The sequence below is a fragment of the Lissotriton helveticus genome, chromosome 3_1 (genome assembly GCF_964261635.1).
Source record: "Lissotriton helveticus chromosome 3_1, aLisHel1.1, whole genome shotgun sequence".
Lineage (NCBI taxonomy): Eukaryota > Metazoa > Chordata > Amphibia > Caudata > Salamandridae > Lissotriton > Lissotriton helveticus.
The window spans coordinates 2,010,412,002-2,010,434,447 of NC_136061.1; the positions used below are offsets into that span (position 1 = coordinate 2,010,412,002).

A 22,446-nucleotide genomic window follows, 5' to 3' on the forward strand; every position below is an offset into this window, starting at 1 on the left:
CGGTATTTTACCATCAAATTGAATTTGATGGTAAAATACCGATTCGGTAAGGCTTGTGGGACTCAGAAGTGTCCCACCTACATATCAAATTTACCGAATCGGTAAAAATACCGAATCGGTATTTTACAGAATCGGTAAATTTACCGATCGGTAAATTTACAGATTCTGTAAAAATATGCCCCCTACATCTCAAATTCCATTTACCGGTCGGTAACGGCCGAATTCGGCCGTTACCGACCGGTAAAAGCCTACCTACATCTGGCCCCAGATCCCTTAGGGATCACTTGGTCAAAAGCCATCTGCCAACGATCCATAAAGGCATACAGGGACTATCGGGCTTTTATGCGTGCAGTAAATGCAAGGCATGTGCAGATAGTAAGAAAACTACATCGTACGTAATCCCTCGCCGTAAAGATCCTGTGAAAATTTCAAAAGATTCATGAATTGCAATACACCCTTTTCAGTCTACTGCCTGAGCTGCCCAGGTGGCCTTAGGTATGTGGGCAGCACCATAAATGCGGCCCAAATACGAATACTAGTACATTGGAGGGCCATCCAGAACAATGACAGTAATTACCCAGTAGCACGACATTTCCAGTTGCACCACAATAGTAACCGAAAATTGTTAAGGTATTGTTGCTTAAACCATGTGGCTCAAGACTCGGGAGGCGGTGACAGGGAAAGACGTCTCAGTAGATTAGAGTCTTGTTACATTATAGATCTAGCCACCAAAGCCCCTTCAGGAGTGAATATGGGGGAAGAACTTAGGGTTCACTTGTAAATATGTATATAGCATCACTTTTAGGTTTGGAGTGGAGGACTATGGGCGAGCCAACTTTGTTTCTCTCCACACTGCTGTCATGTTAGCGTTTGGGAGGCTCTGACACGTGGGCTTGTTAGTAATTGAAAAATAATTTTTACAATGGACTCATGCCCCTCCAGGGCTATATTTCTGCATTGTTGGTCTTGTATGTTTCTAGAGACACAGAATCACACATGAGTTCTTGCAATACTAAGGTTGGGATAATATTTACTTCCTTTTCAATTGTTATGCATAACGCTTTGGCCCAGTGGACCTCATCATGCATTATGACGATCTGTTTAATCCATGTATTAGGGTTATTTAAAACTGATTTTACCAGTACCTAGGCAGTGATGAATTTAACTGTCTAATCATCTATCGGTGCATAAACAGTTCGTACAGTTTAAATTTATTTTCATTGTAGAGAATTGATTTCGTGTTGATTTAGTTATGTAAATAATACTTTATTGACTATTGGCAAAGAACAACGCTATGCCTGACACTAAGATGGCACCCTGCCAAGACACCACCCATGTGACCTGATGATGATTGTATGTTTATTTAAATGAGGTTGGTTATGGCGGCCGCTTCACATTGATGAAGGCGTACCGCTGAAACGCGTTTGTGTTTATTTTGTGACAAATAAATCCAAAGGAGGATTTACCGCCCCCCAACCCCCTCCCCCGGGTGTGCTGGTTTTCTTTCTGGAATTAAGAACATTAATATTGATTGACTTTGAATTTTTCAGTTTTTTTATCAATATTTACCTTTTGTATTGGATTTTTTATGGTAACAATATTATCTGGTTTTAAAACATATTTATGTTTTATTTGCTAGTATTTACGATTTTCCATGTATACTTTTGATTTGGATCCAGGATATTCATATGACAATATGTAGTATGACTTCTGTTTTTACTTGCCGAGAAACCTAGCCTGACCAGGAAGTGTTACTATTTAAACTGAGCACTACGTCCGGGGTGTCATGTGATCAAGGCTGCTGCCCAGCAGCCGAAACGGGTCATGCTGGCTAAATTGCAAATAAAGATTATGCACTACAAAACGTCATTGTCTGGAGCACGCGGTTTGAAGGTCTGTACCTGATTTTGGACACGGAGGTTCCGAGTTTTCAGGACTGTTGATATATATATATATATATATATATGGAGAAGTGTGGTCACTGGTTAGAGCGGCAGACTCTGATGCAGAGGTCTGGCCCGGACCAGGGTTCAATTCCTTTCGCGGCAGGGTCTTGGGCTCAATGTCCTCGGACCCGATAATTCTCTCGCCTCGGTGCCTACTCTAATCATGGGTCCCACTCTGCAGCTCTGGGCAATAGCTGGCTTAATCTCCACACCGGCCCTACCGCTAGGATGCCTGGCTTCATCTTGGGGTGCCCAGGAGTGGGCACCTCACAGGAACAGACCAGGACGGGTTCCTCAGTTGCTAAGCGCGGGGATACACTGGCTAGTGTAACCAGGCGCTTTATAAGCTCAGTATTATTATTATAAATATCTACAACAAAGGTTAGCCCGAATGAGGGAAGCCGACAGGTGAGTATAAAATGCTCGGTTTTATTTCGTGGCAGCTTGACCAAATACCGGAGCATGAAAGTTCATCAGGAATAAACCACACCAGACGAGTTTCAGAAACCGGAGTTCCCTTCTTCAGTTATGAAACAGCACTAGGAAACAATGAAAAGGAAATTACGACTGAATTATGTGTATATATTCCTTTCCTAGTGCCGTCACAACTGAAGCGAAATATCACATGAATTTTGTTTGCACATTTTGTTTTCCTTTTTGCACAAGCACTTTACACTTTGTTTGTTTTGCACAATTCTAGAAAACACACCACAAGATGGCTGCTATATATATTTTTTAAATGAAGCATTGCAGAAGTCAGTCTTTTATGTCTAGGAATTTTCATGACGTAGTGTGGTTTTAAATGGCTGTGTTTGCACTAACAGACTGACATCGACAAATCCGTGAGGCGAAACGCGTCTGTCAGGGGGGGGGGGGGGGGGGGTATTCCGTGCACCAATAAAGCATTTTTGCTTGGGACTCTTTGAGTGTGCCTTTCCTCTTTTCAAACCGAATGAGGGTCTGACGTTGAAGGAATCTACAAGCGTCTCACCACCGCTGGATTGTGCACCCGGGAAAAACGGAGCGGCGGCGGTGAAGGTCCGGTTTTTTAAATCAATATGGCCGCCAGCCCGGAGGATCATAAATAGAGAAAAACGCCCTGATAACTTTCAGCGTAACAAAGAGCAAGCAATTTAATTTGAAGAAAGCGGATTGCTGTGAAGGACGTGCGCACATGACAGCCGAGATGGGAAAGTGAAACAATTTCCGTGAGGAAACTGCAACGCCGACCTACCGGTGAGTGAGCGCCGCCCGTATTGACAGAACTGCTTACTAAGGCTCCGATCCTCTATCCCGGGAAGGAGAAGTGAACGGTGGAGGGGGCCCCCCCGCATGACTGCATCTGCATGTGCAGTACGCTTGTACAAAAGCTATTATGTCCAGCATAAGTGAGAGAGAGGAGGCAGCAACAGACATCTTTAAATCAGGGTCTGGGAATAGACAGTTGGAATCTGTGACTGAGGCAACTGCAGAAACTCCCCCGAACAATCTAATGATATTATTCCAGTTGCTTGAAAAGGCCCATGAGAGGGAGCTTAGAAAGTGGTGGGAGGCCACTTCTCTGCAACGATATGTTGACTGCGATCGGATTCCGAGAGGACTTAGAATTTTTACGGTGCCCGCATACGAGAACCCAGACCCCCAGCTCCTTAAGGACCGGGCAGCATATACTGCGGAGTCGGCCAAGGGTATGGTAAAAATGCTGATCCACTATGCATGGAGTAATCATGAAAAATCTCTCTTGGAAACAAAAAGACTAGAAGACTTGATTAGCAAAGAACAAGATACAAAACATGCGGATGATTTGAAAACCGCAATGTTAAAACGTCTCAAGGATTATGAACTAACGATAAGACGTAGAAAACAAACAAAATTCCAACGTGATGAGCAAGACTATAAGTCAGGCCGAATTCTGACCGTTGCCCGCAAATACGATGGTGCAAGAAAAAAACTGAATAAAAGTGGAGCCACAGCGAGTAGAGGTCGAGACACGTCAGAATCTGAGGCGGAAGCATCCGAAGGTGAACAAACTGGTAGCAAAGCAGGAACAAGTGGGACAAGTGGAGAAACGACAACGGAACCGCCATTTTTTCACGAATACCAGCTAATCAGGGAAGCACGGCAAAGGCCGGTACCAAGAACACACCCCTACCGCAACAACAATCGAAAAACGTAAAAAGAGGTAAACAAGGAGGGGGAGAAAAAGTGGCAGAAGAAGCGCCCACCCCGAGAATTACCAGAAGCAGGGGGAGAAGGGGCAAATGGTGAGCCAGATGTCGGCCAAAACAGTTGTAAATCTTTCGAATAGAACTCTGACTGATGACAAACTGAGAGTTTTTCAACTGGGACCGAGTTTCTGCCCTACCTCAGGATATGACTATGCTGAAGTCCGGACAGATTTTAAATACATTAGAAAATTTAAATTTCAAAAAATATTTCTAACAAATCCAAGAAAGGAGACAACAAGACTAATCAATGAGGATGATCCTAATGAAATCGAGGAACTAACAGAAAATTACTTTCGAGCCCTGACAACAATGCAATCATTGGAATCCATGAGTGCTGGTGAAAGTGAAGTAAGCAACACTCAAGAGTATCTCGAACAAGCTGGAATCACCCAGGCTAGTGGACAAAGCAAATTCAAGAAAAAATCAAGAACTATACCGCACACTGCGTTTGACACCATTGATGTATTTAACTATGCAATATCAGATCTTAAAGATTAGCGAAAAGATCTAGTGCAGGAATCCAGCACTACATTATGCCACGAAAATATTGGGACGCTATCAAATCTTTAAAAGACGACAAAAATATTGAAATAAAACCATCTGATAATGGCGGTAATATGGTCATATTGAACAAACAACACTACTACAGGGAGGCCATGCGACAGTTGGAAGATGAGGAATGCTACACTCCTATCCATCGGAAGGAATATGTAACATGTATAGAACGATATCACCAACTATTAGGGAATTGGAGAGATGACGGCATGCTGAATCAGGACGAATATCTGTTCCTTCATTGCGACACACCAACCCTACCCACGCTCTATCACCTTCCAAAAATTCACAAACATTACACCAAACCCCCTGGAAGACCAATTGTGGCCTCAATCAATAGCCTGTTAGAAAACACCGCTATCTATATAGACTCCTTCCTGGCTCCAATAGTGAAGGATTTGGCATCCTATATACAGGACACTCAAGATTTCCTAAGGCTAATTGAAGGCGTCATCTGGGAAGAGGACATGCTTTTGATAACTTTGGACATTACCAGCCTATATACCTGCATCCTTCACGCAGATGGACTGACAGCAGTCAAATGGTTTCTGGGCAAAAGGCACCCCAAATTTATGAAACACAATGCCATGTTACTAAATATGATCTCTTACTGCTTACATAACATTTTCACCTTTGCAGGTCAGCTGTACCAACAAAAACGGGGTACGGCGATGGGTACGTGTTTCGCCCCCAGCTACGCGAATGTATTCGTCGGCTGGTGGGAGAAGCACGTAGACTGGGGGGAGGAGAACGACCTATGGTTGGACAAGATTATACTATGGTCACGGTATATCGATGACCTTTTTATTGTCTGGCGCGGTACTCGTTCCTCGGCTGAGGAATATACTGCTGCCCTAAACAATAATAATCTGAATCTGATATTCACAGGAATGATTAGTGACAACACAGTGAATTATCTCGACCTAGAGGTCTACATAGAAAATAACACACTGTTAACAGGCCTTTTTAGGAAGCCGACGGCAGGAAACGCTGTTCTCCACGCAGGAAGCCACCACCCTAAGAGCTTAATTAAAAGCATACCCTACGGGGAACTCTTGCGCCTTAAGCGCAATTGTACCACAGATGCTAGCTTTAATATAGCTAAAGATGAAGCACTACAACGCTTCAGAGAAAGAGGGTATACTAGGGGAGACCTAAAACTGGCAGAAACCAAGGTGCAGAAAACTGAGAGAAAAAGCCTTCTGGCAGCTAAAAACAAGAACATAGACCTCAGCGGAACACCTGCATGTATGATCACTAAGTACAATGAGAGATCGGTCAATATTGTACAAATCTTCAAAAAGAACTGGCACATCCTCTTGACAGACAGAGTGTTAAAACATTATCTTCCAGACCGCCCTCCTATTACTTACAAGAGATGCCCCTCTATTGGGGATCAGCTAATCCACAGCCATTTTCACCAGTCTGGAACAGTAAAAAACAGATTGGGAATAAATGGCTTCTTCCCTTGTAAGAACGTCAAAGCGTGCAAATTTAGCAATAAAAAGACAACCTTTGAAGGCAGGCCTGTCCGTGCCATCAAACAGTTCCTTAATTGTAATTCTGACTTCACAATATACTGCCTGTCCTGCCCCTGTAGAAAACGATACATTGGCAGCACGATTAATCCAACCAAAAAGCGTATATTAGAACATATGCGCGCAATTACGAACAAAGATGCTGCCTACCCCGTTGCTCGTCATTTTGAAACACACCACCAGAGCAACAGGGATCTATTGCAATTTTATTGCATAGACAGAGTAGAAAAACATGAGAGGGGTGGAGACAGGGCCAGAAAATTGAGGGCCTTGGAGTCCCGTTACATCATTGATCTACAAAGTAGGAGCCCAGTGGGACTCAATAATGACGAAGAATTGTCGACTCACTTAGAATAAGAACTGTTTTTGACCAAGTATCTGTAACGAAACCTTCAGGAAAGATTCTAAGAAAACTCCCTCTCTTTCTCTTTTCTTTTTCATTTTCTTTTCTTTCTTTCTTCCTCTTTTCTTCTTTCACTTTTTACTTTCCTCCTCTCTCCTCCCTCTTAAATCTACTATATGAACCTTCTTCTAGGGGAGTAGCAATTGGAAGCTGGACTAAGCAATCGCCCATTCAGGGCACAATTATAAAAAAGCACTAGGAAACAATGAAATGGAAATTACGACTGATTTATGTGTATATATTCCTTTCCTAGTGCCGTCACAACTGTAGCGAAATATCACATGAATTTTGTTTGCACATTTTGTTTTCCTTTTTGCACAAGCACTTTACACTTTGTTTGTTTTGCACAATTCTAGAAAACACATCACAAGATGGCTGCTATATATATTTCTAAATGAAGCATTGCAGAAGTCCGTCTTTTATGTCTAGGAATATTCATGACGTAGTGTGGTTTTAAATGACTATGTGTTTGCACTAACAGACTGACATCGACAAAGCCGTGAGGCGAAACGCGTCTGTCAGGGGGGGTCCTTGCACCAATAAAGCATTTTTGCTTGGGACTCTTCGAGTGTGTCTTTCCTCTTTTCAAACCGAATGAGGGTCTGACGTTGAAGGAATATATATACATATATATATATATATACATATACATATATATATATATATATATATATATATATATATATATATATATATATATATTCCTTTTTTTGGGCTGTGGTTAAATATATTCATTATTCGATCAGAGAAAGACAGCTATTTCAAGAAATAAACATTTTTGATCTGGTTTAAATGTTTAGAAATACTGTTGTATTTGCAGTTGCATCAAGATGTCTAAATGTTTCTGACGGTAGGCATTTTCCTAGAAATAAACCTTTCATATAAATAACATTAAGAAGAACAACATACATTTATGTTTTTCCTTTGCAGCAATCACATTTCATGTCAATCTAGTCAATATTCAAATATGCACAAAACGTTCTAGTACAACGGTCCTTCATACATGAACTTAATGTTCCACAGGTACAAGTTCCTTTTTTTTAAAAATATTTTTTTATTGAGATGGATCGGAATATAAAACAAGGTTACAAATACAAACTGGATATCATGTGATACAATCAGACATTTACACATATGTACTTAAACTAGATAGCATGTGATAAAATCAGACAGTTAATATATATCAATTTCTGTATCTACATCAGAATCATGAAATATGCAAAAATGTTACAGTCCTGACAGTGTAGGAGGATCGTTCTCCCTTCAGCTCAAAAAGTCTATTCATCTCAGCTCTCTCCAGTTCCTAAGGGGAGCCCAGATCTTTTTACCATAATCTTTCCTCCTTTTACCCTTAAAGCTGTATAGGCATTCCTCTATGTTATGGATCCCCATCAGCCTAGTTAACCACATCTGAAAAGAGGGCGGTGTCGGGTCTTTCCAGGCCGCGGCTATTAAGATTCTAAAAACAGCTACTGATAGAAAAATAAAAGCTTCAGCTTCATGTTCAATTACTAAGTTTTCATCCCTGCCGAGCAAGACAGTGGTTGGGGATAGAGATATTTGGTGCTCTAGCAACCCCGATAAAATTTTTTCCATTTCTGTTAAAACAGGTGTAAGATTCTGACAAGAATAAAACATATGCAGTAAATCCGCCGGGCCTTGATTACACCTGGGGCATTTATCGTTGTCTCTTAGGCCCCATTGAAACAACTTTGCGGGGGTATAATACAGGTTAAAGACCATCTTGTAATGCTGTGCTTTTAAATTAGTTGCTCTTAATACCCTTTTATTCAATGCAAGAGCGTAATCTACATCTATGTTTGGATCCCCTATTCTTTGAGCCCAGGCAGACTCTATTTGTCCAATATCGTCACCCAGCCCCTTCAAGAGATGGCTATACCCTATTTTGATCCTCTTGCCACCATTTATTACATACTTCACAAGAGGATTTAGCTCCTGTATTGCTAATCTCGGTCTAAATGAATTGATCGTTTGCTTGAGTTGATTATATAAAAACCAATGATTGGCAGGAATACCAAATTTCTGTTGTAGGAGATCAAACCCTAGTAATTCATCCCTACACATGACGTCCCCCAGACATCTGATACCCAGCATCTTCCATGTGCTGCTATTTCTATTCTGTCCAAGATGAGAGAAGGGTTTTGAGCTCCATAAGTCAGTTGTACCATTGATCTTCGGGATTTTCAGAAATGTCAATATTGCCTTCCACGTGCCCCATGCGCTTAGCATTACTTTGCTTTTACTCCTTTTGAAATATGAAATGTTAATTTCTCGTGTTAAGAGGCCCCGAGCCCTTTCTCCTACTATTAGTTCATATATTGACGGAATTCTATAAGAGCCAGGTGGAGTCTCTTGGACATCATATTTCACTAAGTATTTCATTTGCAACATTAAACAAACCCAATGGTACAACCTCAGATTAGGTGCAGACAGCCCTCCTCCCTCCAATGGTGCAGAAAGTCGAGCCAAGGATCTCCGAATTTTTCCATATTGCCACACAAATTGTGAAAAAACAGCTTCCATTTTTTTTAGCAGGCACTCTTCTACCAGTAAGGGTATGGCACGGAATAGATACAGCAATTTCGGAAACATTGACATTTTCAATACATTCACTCTTCCGATCAAGGATAAATGTAAGACATCTATTCTTCTGAGTTCTCTATCTATTGAGGCAAGTAAAGGCAGATAATACTCCTGAATAATTTTCCCCACATTAGCATTGATTCTTACACCAAGGTAAACCGCAGAATCCACATATCTTGGGTCTCTTCTATGAATATTTTGTGTGCCGATTATTATTGTTTTTTCCGCATTAAGCCTATAACCAGAACATAATCCAAACTCATGCGCGAGTTGAGTAAGTTCAATCATTGCCATTTGCGGATCCGTGGTAGTGATTGCCAAGTCATCCGCATATGCCAATAATTTAGTACTATAACCATTGATTATAACTGGGGATATGTTATCAGAAGCAAGGATTTTCCTAATAAAAGGATCGATAAAGAGTGAAAAGAGTATCGGGGAGCAGGGACATCCCTGTCGAGTACCTCTCCTGATCACCACTTCTTCTGATTGTAAACCCATTGCCGTGATTCTGGCTACAGGATCCATGTACATAGCTTTAATTGCATTCCTACATTTCTCTCCAAAGCCCCTTCTAGCCAAAACCTCCCACATAAAATCCCAGACCACACGGTCAAAGGCCTTTTCGGCATCTAAAAGGATCATGGCCATATCTCTCCCCGTAGCAGCCATTGCGTCAAATAGCGAGATTGCCCGCGCCGTGTGTTCGGTTGTACCCCTTCCCGGGACAAACCCATGCTGCCAGGGTGAGACAAGTTGGCCGATAACCCTCCCTAATCTTTTAGCCCAAACTTTCGAGTAAAGTTTTGCATCCGAATTTATCAGGGAAATTGGCCGATACGAACCGGGACTTTCCTCCGGCTTCCCCTTCTTATGGAATATTACGATGTTAGTTTGTTTCCATGTGTCGGGGATCTTCCCAGAGCAGATGATTCCATTAAAAAGGTCTAAAAGTATAGGGAGAATTTTCTCTTCCAGAGCCCTATAAACTTCTAGTGGTAGCCCGTCTGGACCTACGGCTTTAGCCGCTGCTAGTTCAATAAAGGCAGTCTTAATCTCCTCTGATGTTATATCTAGGTCCAATTGCATCTTATCCCCCTCTCCCACCCTTGGACATGGTGGCCCGTAGTCATATGAGGGCGCTACCACCCCAGTCTCCTGGTCATATAATTTTTGATAAAATTTCTGGAATACCTCCATTATTGCTTTAGGTTCTGTATGTTCCACTCCATTATATTTGATCTTCGCAATTTTATTTTTATTTGTTTCTTGCCTAATGCGAAGGGCTAAGACCCTACCAGCTTGCTCGCCTGTCTCATATCGTCTTGCTCTATATGTCTGATAGTTGCAGATCTCTTTCTGTGTAATTATTTTTAAAATCTCCCCCTTGATCAAAGCCATAGTTCTAGCCGTTCCCGAGCTATCCTGACCTGAGACTATCTCCACTATATGGCTTTTCTCAGCTTCTGCTAACTCTAGAGTGCGTTTTTCCATATTACTTCTATCCTCTTTTCTTAATTTGGCTGCGCAGCTAATAGTCTCCCCCCTTAATGAGGCCTTAAAAGATTCCCATACGCTGTTTCTAGACGCGCTATATCTGTTAATTTCGAAAAACCCTTTTGCCCACTGTTTAATATGTTTAACAAACCTTTCATCATTTAGAAGTTTCTTTTCGAAAGTCCACTTTGACATTTTTCTTTGACAGGTACAATTTCCACAACTTCATGGTCAGTATACAAGTATTCCTTGAACAAGCCCACGTGAGTGGATTTTTAAAAAATATTCCTCAAGAAAAATTAAGCTACCTTCAGCTTGATGTCTGCTTTTGTGTCTGTGTGAGCGTATCTGCCAGACAACTGTGTGTGTATTTTTATGATTTTATATTTTGGGGTAATACATCTATTACTCCTCAAAGGAAAAAATATATTGCTCATTAACAATTTATAGGAGTGATGAAGGAACAACTCAATGAGGAGTGGCATATTACTTTTGCACGATACCCACTACTAGAAAAGATGCCTTTAGAAAAACTGTAATATTTTTTTTTAAATGCACTATTTTGCCTTAAGCTTGTCTCTGAGGCTTTAAATTATTTTCACACTGTTAATATACCCTAATGTGATGCTGCAATGAGCAAAACGCATTGAGACATGATCAATGAATTAATCTGACAAAAAAGATTCTTTAAGGATTGCTAAGGAGAAAATACCTTAGAAAAACGCCCATCTTTTAAGGGATCCAATACCGTGTTATTGAACCCTGATGTAGCTTCTTTGATCCCAAACATTTCAATGACACTAACAATATCAAACACAAACTCTTGACTTTCAAGGCTGAGGAAACCCCTACAATAGCATAATGGGTTCAATAGAAAACACTAATTTTCTACTCACCAACTGCTTTTTAAAGAACACTAAGCAATAAATGAACACGCCCGACCTATACACTGCTGTTCAGCAACTACTGTATAGTTGGTGTTTTTGTTATGCTTTAATATGTCGCGAGGCCGAGGAATATTGTACCCATGGAAGACACTAAAAGTAGGTAATGAACTTTGTTATTTTTAAAGTAGACTCATATTTAGTATCCATTCTCGTGGGACAAAAGAACAACAAACGTGACAAAAACCAAAGGTCTTTCCTAAATGTAATGTTATTTTTTAAGATTTTAAATGTTAACATGCCAGGCTTTATGGCTGTAAGATGTGTCTGTCACCATACCGGAGAATTACTTGCCTTTTGAACATCAGATGGAACTCTGGAGAGGAAATCTAATAACTCGTTATTGTCAATAGAGTCAGGATTTCGGAGCTTCTTGGTAAATTTGTTGATCCCTGAAAAGCAACAACAATGTTTATGAAATATTCATGTATAGACGCACACACATATTACACATGACAGTTTTAAGTTTGATATATATTTGGAGGACTATTTCAAATGGTTACCGTTTAATTCATGGTACATAAACATCTACATTTCAGTGGTACCCTCACACTCTAAATTTCCGGTGTCCTTTCCAAAGGGATCCACAAATCACGCAAGTTATGTTTTGGTGAGATACGCTTACATATGCACATTTTGCGGAAGTTTGATCCTGGATCTCTTACTGTGATAAACAATTGGCACTGGGATTTCTATAGGGCCCAGTGAAGGACAAAGTTTAACAAACTTACACAACAAATTTGAGAAACATATATATTTTGATATGACAGTATGCTGTCTAGCAGTAAATTAAAACTCTATATTCAACAATAAAATTGTATAACCAATCAACTTGTTTTACATGTCAGGCATTTTAATTCCACTTTTAGTTGTAAAAGTAACATGCTTGAGACCATGAAGAACAAGAAACTTTCCTTTGGTAATGCCCTTTTTGGTGAATACACCATCAAACCTCAGATTCCTTACCCTTAGATTGTTCCCTAAGAACTGGACTACATCTTGAAACTTTTCATGACAGTGTTCCTGAGCACTGGTAGGTGGCACCATGTGGCTCTGCTTGGGGTACATTCTTCCCTGAAAGAATAGATACCAAAAGCAGTACCTCAGAAAGGTGGATCATCTAGGGAGTGGGCTTAGACCAGAAAATCATGAAGGACTGTACAGGCAAAATGCTCTTCTGACGTGGTTTTCCAGGCAGTAATGCTTTGTAAACATGTGTATAGATCCCCACGTCACAGCCTAATAGGTGTCAAGGACAGGAACTCTACGTGCAAACTGAGTGGAAACAGCCAGAGCACTGATGGAATGGGCTCTCAGACTTACTGAAGCCTGTTTTTTTTGCCACTGCATAGCATATGGTAATGCAGAAGATTATCTACCTCGACAGAGTCGCTTTCTGCATAGACTTTTCATTCTTCACCCTAGAGAACCCCACAAAAGGCTGGTAAACCACCCAATGGTCCATGGTACAATCGATGTAGAAACTTAAAGCTCTTTTGGGATCCATTTGATGGAGCATCTTCTCTTTTGAGGGGTAAGGTGAGACAAAGAATGCCAGGAGAGTGATAGAATGCACAACGTTGTAAGGAGTCATACCTCACACCCTTGTCATGCACTGCTTATGACCTCACATATTATATCACTCATGACATATTCTAGCACATCAATACGACATATGAAATGACATCACTGATGACAATATTGTTCATAGTAAACTGTAACTGGTGAATTTCAGTGTTTTTATTATTTAAAATGTTATGTTTTAACTGACATTTTCACTTAACAATAACCTCACTACAATTAAAAAAAAAAATATTTAAATGTATAGGTTAATTGGACACCATAGCTCTGTGGCATCAGTTTAACAGCCAGGCCTTGAGCTCCCTTCTGAACGTCTGGAGAGAGGGTGAGACCCAGAGGTTGGGGGGGAGGCTGTTCTAGATCTTTGCAGAGAGGTAGGAGAAGGAACATCCTCCACTGCTGCTTCAGCAGATGCGGTTTATGAGCAAGGGAGAGGTGGACAGAGCACAGGAGTCTGGAGGGCGGGAGGAAACTCAGGCGGTGGTTTATGGATGCTGGTCTCTGCAACTCTTGTGGATGAGGATCCAGTGGAGTTTCTTCAGGGGAGGGGTGGTGTGGGTATGCCTGGGATGGGTGAGGATGAGTCTGTGGCAATTCCTGCATAGAGGGTGTTGTCATAGTCCACCGTCTGGGGATGAGGGCTTGAGTGACTGTGTGTCTAGTGGAGACTGGGAGCCATTTGAAGATCATTCCAGGTATGCACAGAATGCAAAAGCATGCAGAGAAGTCTATGGTTGATGTCATAGATTCATGGATCCATTGCAGATCTGCTGTGGATCCTCAATGGTGTGAAATATACAAAGATTTGGATGCTTAACATCTCATTAAATACCAAAATGATTTATACAGGACACTAAAAGAAGCTTTATGTACCAAGATTTTGCTTTCTGCCAAATTGTGTGTGATTCCGTTCAGCAGTTTGGGCTGTAGCTGTGTCAAATTTTCCTATGGAAAAATGAATGGGACACACTTGTTTTGGGACTACCCCCTTTTCTCGGCCCCCGCTTGATGCATCACCCTGAAACTTTCCAGGAAGGAGCGGAGGTGGAAGAACATTTTTTGGGAAAGGTTCACAAGGCTTCGTCAAATGACGCCAACGTTATTAGGAAAACAGAAAATGCTTTTCCTATGGAAACTTGGTCTTAAGTATAAGTACTCAGTGGAAACTGTCATTGGGCAATTTATACCATGTAAAATAATAATATTTACAAGAACAATTATAACATCCCAAACAAATCCTTTGTGAGAACACAAAGCATGGTAGAGTGGTGAGTCATAGTTAATGTAGTGTGGCTACCGACTTATATAAACAGTGAAGGGAGGTGCACGAGTTCTAATAAATTGAAGGTGTTACATAAATTATAAAATAAAGGTATGAGAATAATTTCAGAAGTTAAATTTTGTATGTACTTTAACTTTTGTTTGTTGCTAAAGAATAAATGAAGTTATATGAATTTAAAGATGGTGCGTAAATTATAAATGTAAGGTACAACTACAACTGAACAATTTCTCATGTTTGTGTTTTTTAAGTTTGGTTTGTATAGAAAGAATACCTAAACTTTCCTAAGTATAACAGGTTTAACCTTTAGTTTTTTCACAGAATTTCTAATTTAAAAAAAATGAAATCATCGAGTTTAGTGTCGTCGTGTGTAGTGCCATTAAGCGGACTGCGGTACAGCAGAGTGGATGAGTGTCATAAAGCATACTATGGTAGAGTATAGTGTAATGGAGTAGAGTGAAATGTGGTTCAGTGGAGTGGCGTACAGTGGAACAGCATACATTGGAGTGGTGTAGACTGCAATGGCATATTGTAGAGTATTGTGCAGTGTAGTGTGGTAAAGTGGGGTGGCATAGAGTGTAATAGCATAAAGAGGAGTGGTGTAGAGTGGAGTGGCATAACGTAGGATAGCATACAGTGGAGTGGCATTGAGTGCTGTGTGGTTGAGTGCAGTAGCATACAGTGGAGTAGCGTAGAGTGAAGTGGTGTACAGTGGAGCAGAGTGCAGTGGAGTGAGGTACAGTGCAGTGGTATACAGTAAAAAAGCATAGAGTGTAGTGGCATAGAGTGGAGTTGCATCAAATGGAATAGCGTATAGTGGGGTGTTGTACAGTGGTGCGTCCTATAGTGTAGTGGCGTAGAATGTAGTGACAGAGTGGAATAGTGTATAGTGGAGTGGCGTACAGTGGAACCATGTAGAGAGGAGTGGTGAGGGTGAAGTCTATACAGTGTGTTAGAACCGGGGTCTCTAGTTGGCTGTGGTATGCACTCTGGTCCAAGTAGGGACCACCGCTTCCGACAGGGTAGGTTGGCGCAGAGCAGGAAGGCATAACTTAAGAGGCAATGTGTAAAGTATTTGTGCAACACAACCCCAACGGTGACACAGTAACAACACTCACAAAAGGACACTACACCAATGAATCATAAAAATAAAAATATCTATATTTAAGTTAAGGTCAACCATAAAAAAAAACATTCCACAGGAATCATGAGTTCTAAATTGTCAGGTTCATTATAAGGAAAACAGTCATCAATTCCGGTAGTCTTAAGGGGACGCTAGTCCTGAAATTGCCAGTTCAATCAGAGGTGGTGGTGACAGTCCCGTAAGAGAATGAATTGTGGACTTATAGTACTGAGGTCTCTCAATGTGGGCATGTCCCTAGTGTGCAGGGCCTCTCACGCTGCTGGTCTGGATCTAGGTTGCATGTATTGGGCCCAGACTGTGCTGCCAGCTGAAAGTTCTTTGTCCCCCACACGCCCCGCTGCCCATTACCAGTTAGAGATCTCTTAATTTATTTATTTGTTTATTTATTTGGAAAGTTTTATATAGCGCTGGCTAGACCCGGAGGTATCAGAGCGCTTTAATGAGAATCAGCAAGTTACAGGATACACAGTTATATCAGTTGAATCAGCGAGTTACAGGTTACATAGTTACAACCGTTTGAATCAAAGAATCACAGAGGGAGGGGGAGTGATGGAGACACGAATGTGGAGAAGAGGAAAACAATGTCAGATGATCGGCTGGGTAGGTGACGGCCAAGGGGCCAGACTCCTCTATAGCTGCATAGGACAGCTCCACCGGGCATCGGCCAATGTTGCTCGGTCTCCGCGGTAGGTACAAACAGATTTGGTATTTGCCCAGGGGGCGTCATCATTGTTCCATCGAAGTGGGAGACGAGGAAAAACAATGTCAGATGACCGGCTGGGTAGATGACGGTCAAGGAGCCAGACTCTATAGCTGCATAGGACAGCTAAACCGGGCATCCGCCAAGGTTGCTCAGGCTCCATGGTAGGTACAAACAGTTTTGTAATTTACATCAGTTCAACCAGCGAGTTACAGGTTACATAGTAACATCAGTTTGAATCAAAGGATCATAAGAGGGAGGAGGAGGAGGGGGAGGGAAGGAGACACAAATGGGGAGACGAGGAAAATAATGTCAGAAGACCAGCTGTGTAGGTGACGGCCAAATAGGTGCTGGAGAATAGTTACATGAGTTGCAAAAGCATAGCATAAACATAGGATGGAGGGGGTAGAAGGTTCTAGATTCTGCCTAGGGGGGCATTATTAAAAAGTTCTATCATGGGCGCCGGTCACGGCGCGGCTCTTGCCTGAACTTGATAGGTGGCATCTGAAACAATCTCCTGATCGAGTTAGTACACTTCCGAGTACCGCAGTGCCCCTACAGCGGGGTGCGGGCCGTAATTAACACAGGAGAAGAGGAAGAGAGGTCCGCGGTCATAGAAGTGACCCTGGTCTTTCGGCTACCGCCCACAGGGACTCAAGTCCTGCAATTCAAGTACTGTGGTCACCAGCCCGTAACCCGTCCGAAGACACGGCAGGCTGGGCCTCAGGGCACACATTAAGGAGTTACCTGGGATCCAGGCAAAGCAGGCATCGTCCTTGAGTTCCTCTCCGCCCTGGGGCTTTCGGTCCTGATTGAGCTCGGGCAGCCAAGGAGCAGGGACCTCCTTTCCGGTCTCAGCACGGCTCTTGCGCTGGGGCGAGCCCCCGTTGCCAGGCAACGCTCCACGCTCATCACTAATCCCAGTGCGGCCCCTGTCTGACGTCAGAGGGGCTGTGCCCAGGCTTCCCGAGACTCCCGGGCTGTGACGGTGATTTCGGGGGGAGTCTTAAAAGCGGTCCTGGTATGCGTTTCGCCCGGGCTGTGGCAGTGACTTCAGGAAATCTTCAATTGAGTTTGCCAGCTTGGGTCCACAACAATGATGGGCACAATGTTCCCGATGTTCCCAGGTGATGTGAATAAGGCACACCATCCTCCTTTGCAACAGCGCTTCAATCCTTGTGCAGCGCTTCTCAGCGCAAGCCTGTCCCCGGGCGGAAGCGGTTATTTCCCAGGTACACAGCGCCCCTTCAACACACAGGAGGTGCAGACCCCACATATTATATCACTCATGACATATTCTAGCACATCAATACGACATATGAAATGACATCACTGATGTTCCCACAGCAAGGGCAGGAGTGAGGCTAAGTGTAGTTGTGAGCGCCCAGCATGCACACACCGTTCTGATAGTTTAGAGTGTTCTTTTGGGCCCCAGAAACCAGGAAACCAGTCAATCTTCTTAGTGAGAAACTCTGGAGATGTCTTTGTGTTATTTCCATTTCTCCCTAGCAGGGCAGGATCAGCAGGCAGCAAGGCAGGATCAGCAGGCAGTAGGGCAGCTCAGCAAGCAGGGGCAGCAGTTCCTCCTCACAAGTGGCAACCTCCTGTTGCAGCAGTCCTCACTCCAGCAGAGATTCCTCATAGTCCAGCAGTGTAACAAAGATGTGAGGCCAGGACCCTCCCTTATATACCCTACAGTCTAGTTACTGGAAGAGGGCAGAAGTCTCTGGAAGGGTCTGGGGGCAAGGGCTTCTGGAAGAGTCCAGGGAGTTCTGGGATGTTCCCTGCCTTCCCTGACCTGGCTGTCACAGTGACGAAAGACAGGGCCGTTAAGGCTACAGTGGGCAGCCGGTCACAGCCCATTCAAGGGGAGAAGGTGTGAATCACCACTCCCACCTCCCTACCCAGGCAGCTATCAGAGTGTAGATGGGAGGGGGGAGTCTGCAGTGCCCAGACTGAGTGTAGGCAGGAAAATGTCTACTTTCTTAAAGTGGGATTTCTAAAGTAGTAGTGCCCAAACCCCATAGTTCATTGGAAAGGGTTCCCCGCCCCGGTCCCAACAGGACCAAACATGACATACTTATTAAGCATGGGCGAATTTTGCGAATTGGCAATCCGCGAATTTGCGGATTCGCAATCCGCAAAATTCACGAATTCGTGCGAATTTGCGGATTTTTTAATTATTGCGTGTTTGCGGGACGCTTTGCGTGTCCGCGGGGCGATTTGCGTGTTTGCGGGACGCTTTGCGTGTTCGCGGGTTTTTTTTGTGCAAGACCGCTCGTTGTTGTGCCCTTCTGCCCTCTGCCCCACTAGTTTTGTGCCATTCTGCCCCACTCGTTTTTGTGCCCTTCTGCCCTCTGCCCCACTCGTTTTTGTGCCATTCTGCCCTGTGCCCTACTCGTTGTTGTGCCCTTCTGCCCTCTGCCCCTCTCCTGTTTTATTTTAGAATGGCGCTGGCAAGCTGCCAGCGCCATTCTAAAATAGTTACTAAGTTAGCTTCATCAGGAAGCACTAATAGATAAAATAAAGCAGGTGCTCGAATTCAGTTAAACTCGAGCACCTGCTGCTATTAGTGCTTCCTGTTGAAGCTAACTTAGTAACTATTTTAGAATGGCGCTGGCAGCTTGCCGGCGCCATTCTAAAATAGTTACAAGCTTGAACTTTTGCCCCCCGGATCCGTTCCGCGGATTTTCGGCAAATTCGCGGGAATTCGCGGATTGCGAATTTGCCGAAAATCCGCAAAATCCGCGAGCGGAACAGATTTTGCGCCCATGCTTAATACTTATTAGGTCCCAGTCAGAAATTATCCCATAAGGGGCGTCCCCAATGTTAACCTACGGAGAGTTAGTCCTCACTGCGGTAGCAGGGGCCTGTGGCAGGTATGCCAGTGTTGCAATGCTTTAGGGGAGTGCACCTGCACCTCAGCACTGTTTAGCAGTGGTGAGGCGCCCAGAGTCCTAAGTCCAACAAAAAGGTACGATAAAAATGGGAGGCACAACGGCATAAATGTCGGGGAAGACCACCCTAAGGTTGACAGGTCCGACACAGTGGAATAGCGTAGAGGGGACTAGCATAGACTGGAGAGGCATAGAGTGGATTGGCACACAGTGGAATACTGTACATTAGAGTGGTGCATGGTGCAGTGGTGTACAGTGGAGTGGCCTAGAGTGGAATAGCATAGAGTGGAGTGCAATACAGTGGAGTTGCGCTGAAACCACTCTGCAAAAGCGCCTCCTGGTGGCAGGATAAACTGATATTCTTGTGCTGATTGGTTTCTTGACCAGTCTAGAAGCAAACTTTCAAATAGCTGCATTACTCCGGACAAGATTTGAGTGATTGCTAGATAATAAGAGGCTCCATCATAAGTCTGCGTCAAACATGAGTTCCAGAAATGGAAAAAGTGTTCACCCTCGTGATTGCCTGTGTACCTATCTTAAAGATTGTAGACTTTGTATTCCTTGGCTTTCTAACACTAGTACAGAGGTCCACTTCTTTCATAAAACTCACAAATAAGATAAAAAGGGCTTGCGAGCCCCTGGCCGTTTTAGCCATGAGCATGGCGTTGTCCACATAAGCAGGAAGGGCAAGGACCAACTTTTTACTTTTGGGCAATATACTCCCCCATCTACCAGAGTTTGTTCAAGTTTATTAATATGCAGGCTGAATAAAAAGGGGGCCATGATGCACCCCTGCCTAACACAATGCCTAACTGAGGCCATGCAGCTTACGATCCCAACAAATAGGGACAATGTCTATCTAACCACATTAACACCTTACTAAAAATACAAAAGTTGAGACTACAAAGGTTTAAATTCAATAATTGAGTTTATTGCCCAGCCACTTGATTTCCAGTACACTTCTTGCACACATGCAAAAGTATAGCATTTGAATACATTTTGAAAATTAGCCCAGCCAATGCAATGAATCAAAGTGGCCATTCAAGCCCATGCATGCAAGCAGTGTTTAGAAAACAAAATTTACATTTGCATGTACAGAAAGTGAATATCTGCAATTAAAACTAGGTCCAATTTTACTTAGTGAGCTTCATTATTTGTTGTCAAATACACCAGTATGTAGTTCTACAGATAGGTGTGGTAATAACGTATTGATTTTAAAGTTTAGAAACACAGATAATTAGCCTAAAATGTACTGTATCCTTTCTCAGAACATGTATAATGTACAAAGGAAATTGAGAGCCTAGATGATCTCCCTTCTCTTTTTTTGTTAGATAAACAAATGTTATTGTTTTCTGCAGTTACAACAAGCAACATCAAGACCGACACTCGGCTCCCGAGGAAGGCTGATATCAATATACTAATAAAGCGGGTAAAAGTGCACACCAAGAAAATAACATCAATCTCATCACATCATCCTCACAATGAATCTGTGTACGCCGTCCCAAGCCATTTCCCCCGTATTTTAGCATGTTTGGCAGGGCAGCCTCATACACTGGCTTCTCCTTCTGGGGGCACCAATCTACCCCACGTCTCCATTGTGTCAATGTTAGTGGCTTGGAAGCCTTTCAGTTAGCAGCTATATCACGTATAGCCACTATCAGTGCGACCCCAGGAGAACTCAGTCTGTGTGTGTCCTTCCCGCACTCTCAAGTACTTCCAAGCAGGATCAATAATGGGGAGAGCTCTATCTCCAGGTTCAAAACATCAGACAATAAGAGGTATGAAGTCTGAAGACAGTATGTTTATACTAACTAAAGCAGAGATGAGATAGTGAGAGCCTGGGGGACCATCAGTGCATCCTGCCAATCTGTGTCCTCTATAGGTCCAAGACACTCTTCTCAGTGGGCTCTAAGGGCCAACAGTGTGTACAGGGCATTGATGATCAGTGAGCGATAAATCTTGGAGATCGCACCTTTGTGGAGGACAGGGAGGACATATACCCCCAGTGTGTGATGCAGTTGCAAATATTTATATAACTGCGTTCCAGACAGGGAGCAAGCATGCTGAAGATCTTGAAAGGAGGACATGTGGTTGCTCTTCCACACGTCTCCTAGAAATGTAATGCCGATGAACTCCCATCGAGCAAAGCCATCTAGTGATCCTACCTCTCTCAGCCATGTGCCATGCCATGGGGGGAGGGTGTTGGGTGAGTTCGGACCACCATCCTGTGTGTCTATGGGCTGCCTTTCACCCGTTAAATACCAGCTGGGTCACCTCTGGAAGTGTGTTTGGAATTCTGCCTCTGTATAGCATTGCTAGTATTCGGGGGAAACCTAACATGTTGAGTTTTAATCAGTAGGCTGTTTCAGACCATCAGCCACTGAGCCAGTCGTTCACAATCAGGAAGGGTAATGCCAGGTAATACAAATAGAGGTTAGTCATACCCAAAATGCCATCATAGGGGGCACGCTGGCAGGTGCCAAATGCGGTCTTGAGTGGTACCTAGGAAGGCAATTGCAATTGAATCAATCTCTCAAAACCAGTGACGGGGGATTGTGTGAGAGAAATGTTGCAGGATATAGAGGAATAGTGGCAATATCATTGTATACAAAGCATTTCTCCCCATGGCATTCAATGGTACCATCTGTCACTTCCTGAGATCCTCCCTGATCCTAAGGGTGAGTGGAGCAATGTTAAGGGACCATGTCAGCCCTGGGCCCAGGGCCACCTGGATGCCTAAGTCCTGGAAACTAAGATAGTGTGTTGGGATAGTAATTTGCCAGTCCACAAAGTCTGGTGAGGGAGCCAATGGGACCAGCACAGATTTGGCAGAATTAAATGTTAATCACGAGACTTCCGCATACATTTGCAGCAGCTGGAGGCATCGAGGAACACTAGCAGCTGGATTAGTCAAGTACAGGAGAATGTCATCCACACAGAGAACTATGCTGTCCTTGTGTACCACAGCCCATTCCCTTCCCTGTATCTGTGCATCACAATGTATAAGCCTAGCAAGGGGTAAAATGGCTAGCACAAATAGGAGGGGGGATAAAGGGCAATCCTGGTGGGCTCCGCACTGCAGAGAAACCTAGCGTACATCACCCCATTAATCTGCACCCTGGTCGTCGGG

General features: G+C 43.2%; 1 protein-coding gene across 3 annotated transcripts in view; it reads right to left on the reverse strand.

Annotated features, from left to right (window-relative positions):
• Positions 1–22,446, reverse strand: part of MCTP2 (multiple C2 and transmembrane domain containing 2) — an 895,323-nt gene that overhangs the window by 49,283 nt on the left and 823,594 nt on the right. For all 3 annotated transcript variants that reach the window (XM_078683148.1, XM_078683146.1, XM_078683147.1), the window contains one exon: positions 12,010–12,107. In XM_078683148.1, coding sequence (XP_078539274.1) covers positions 12,010–12,107 — 98 coding nt within the window. The remainder of the gene's footprint in view (positions 1–12,009; positions 12,108–22,446) is intronic.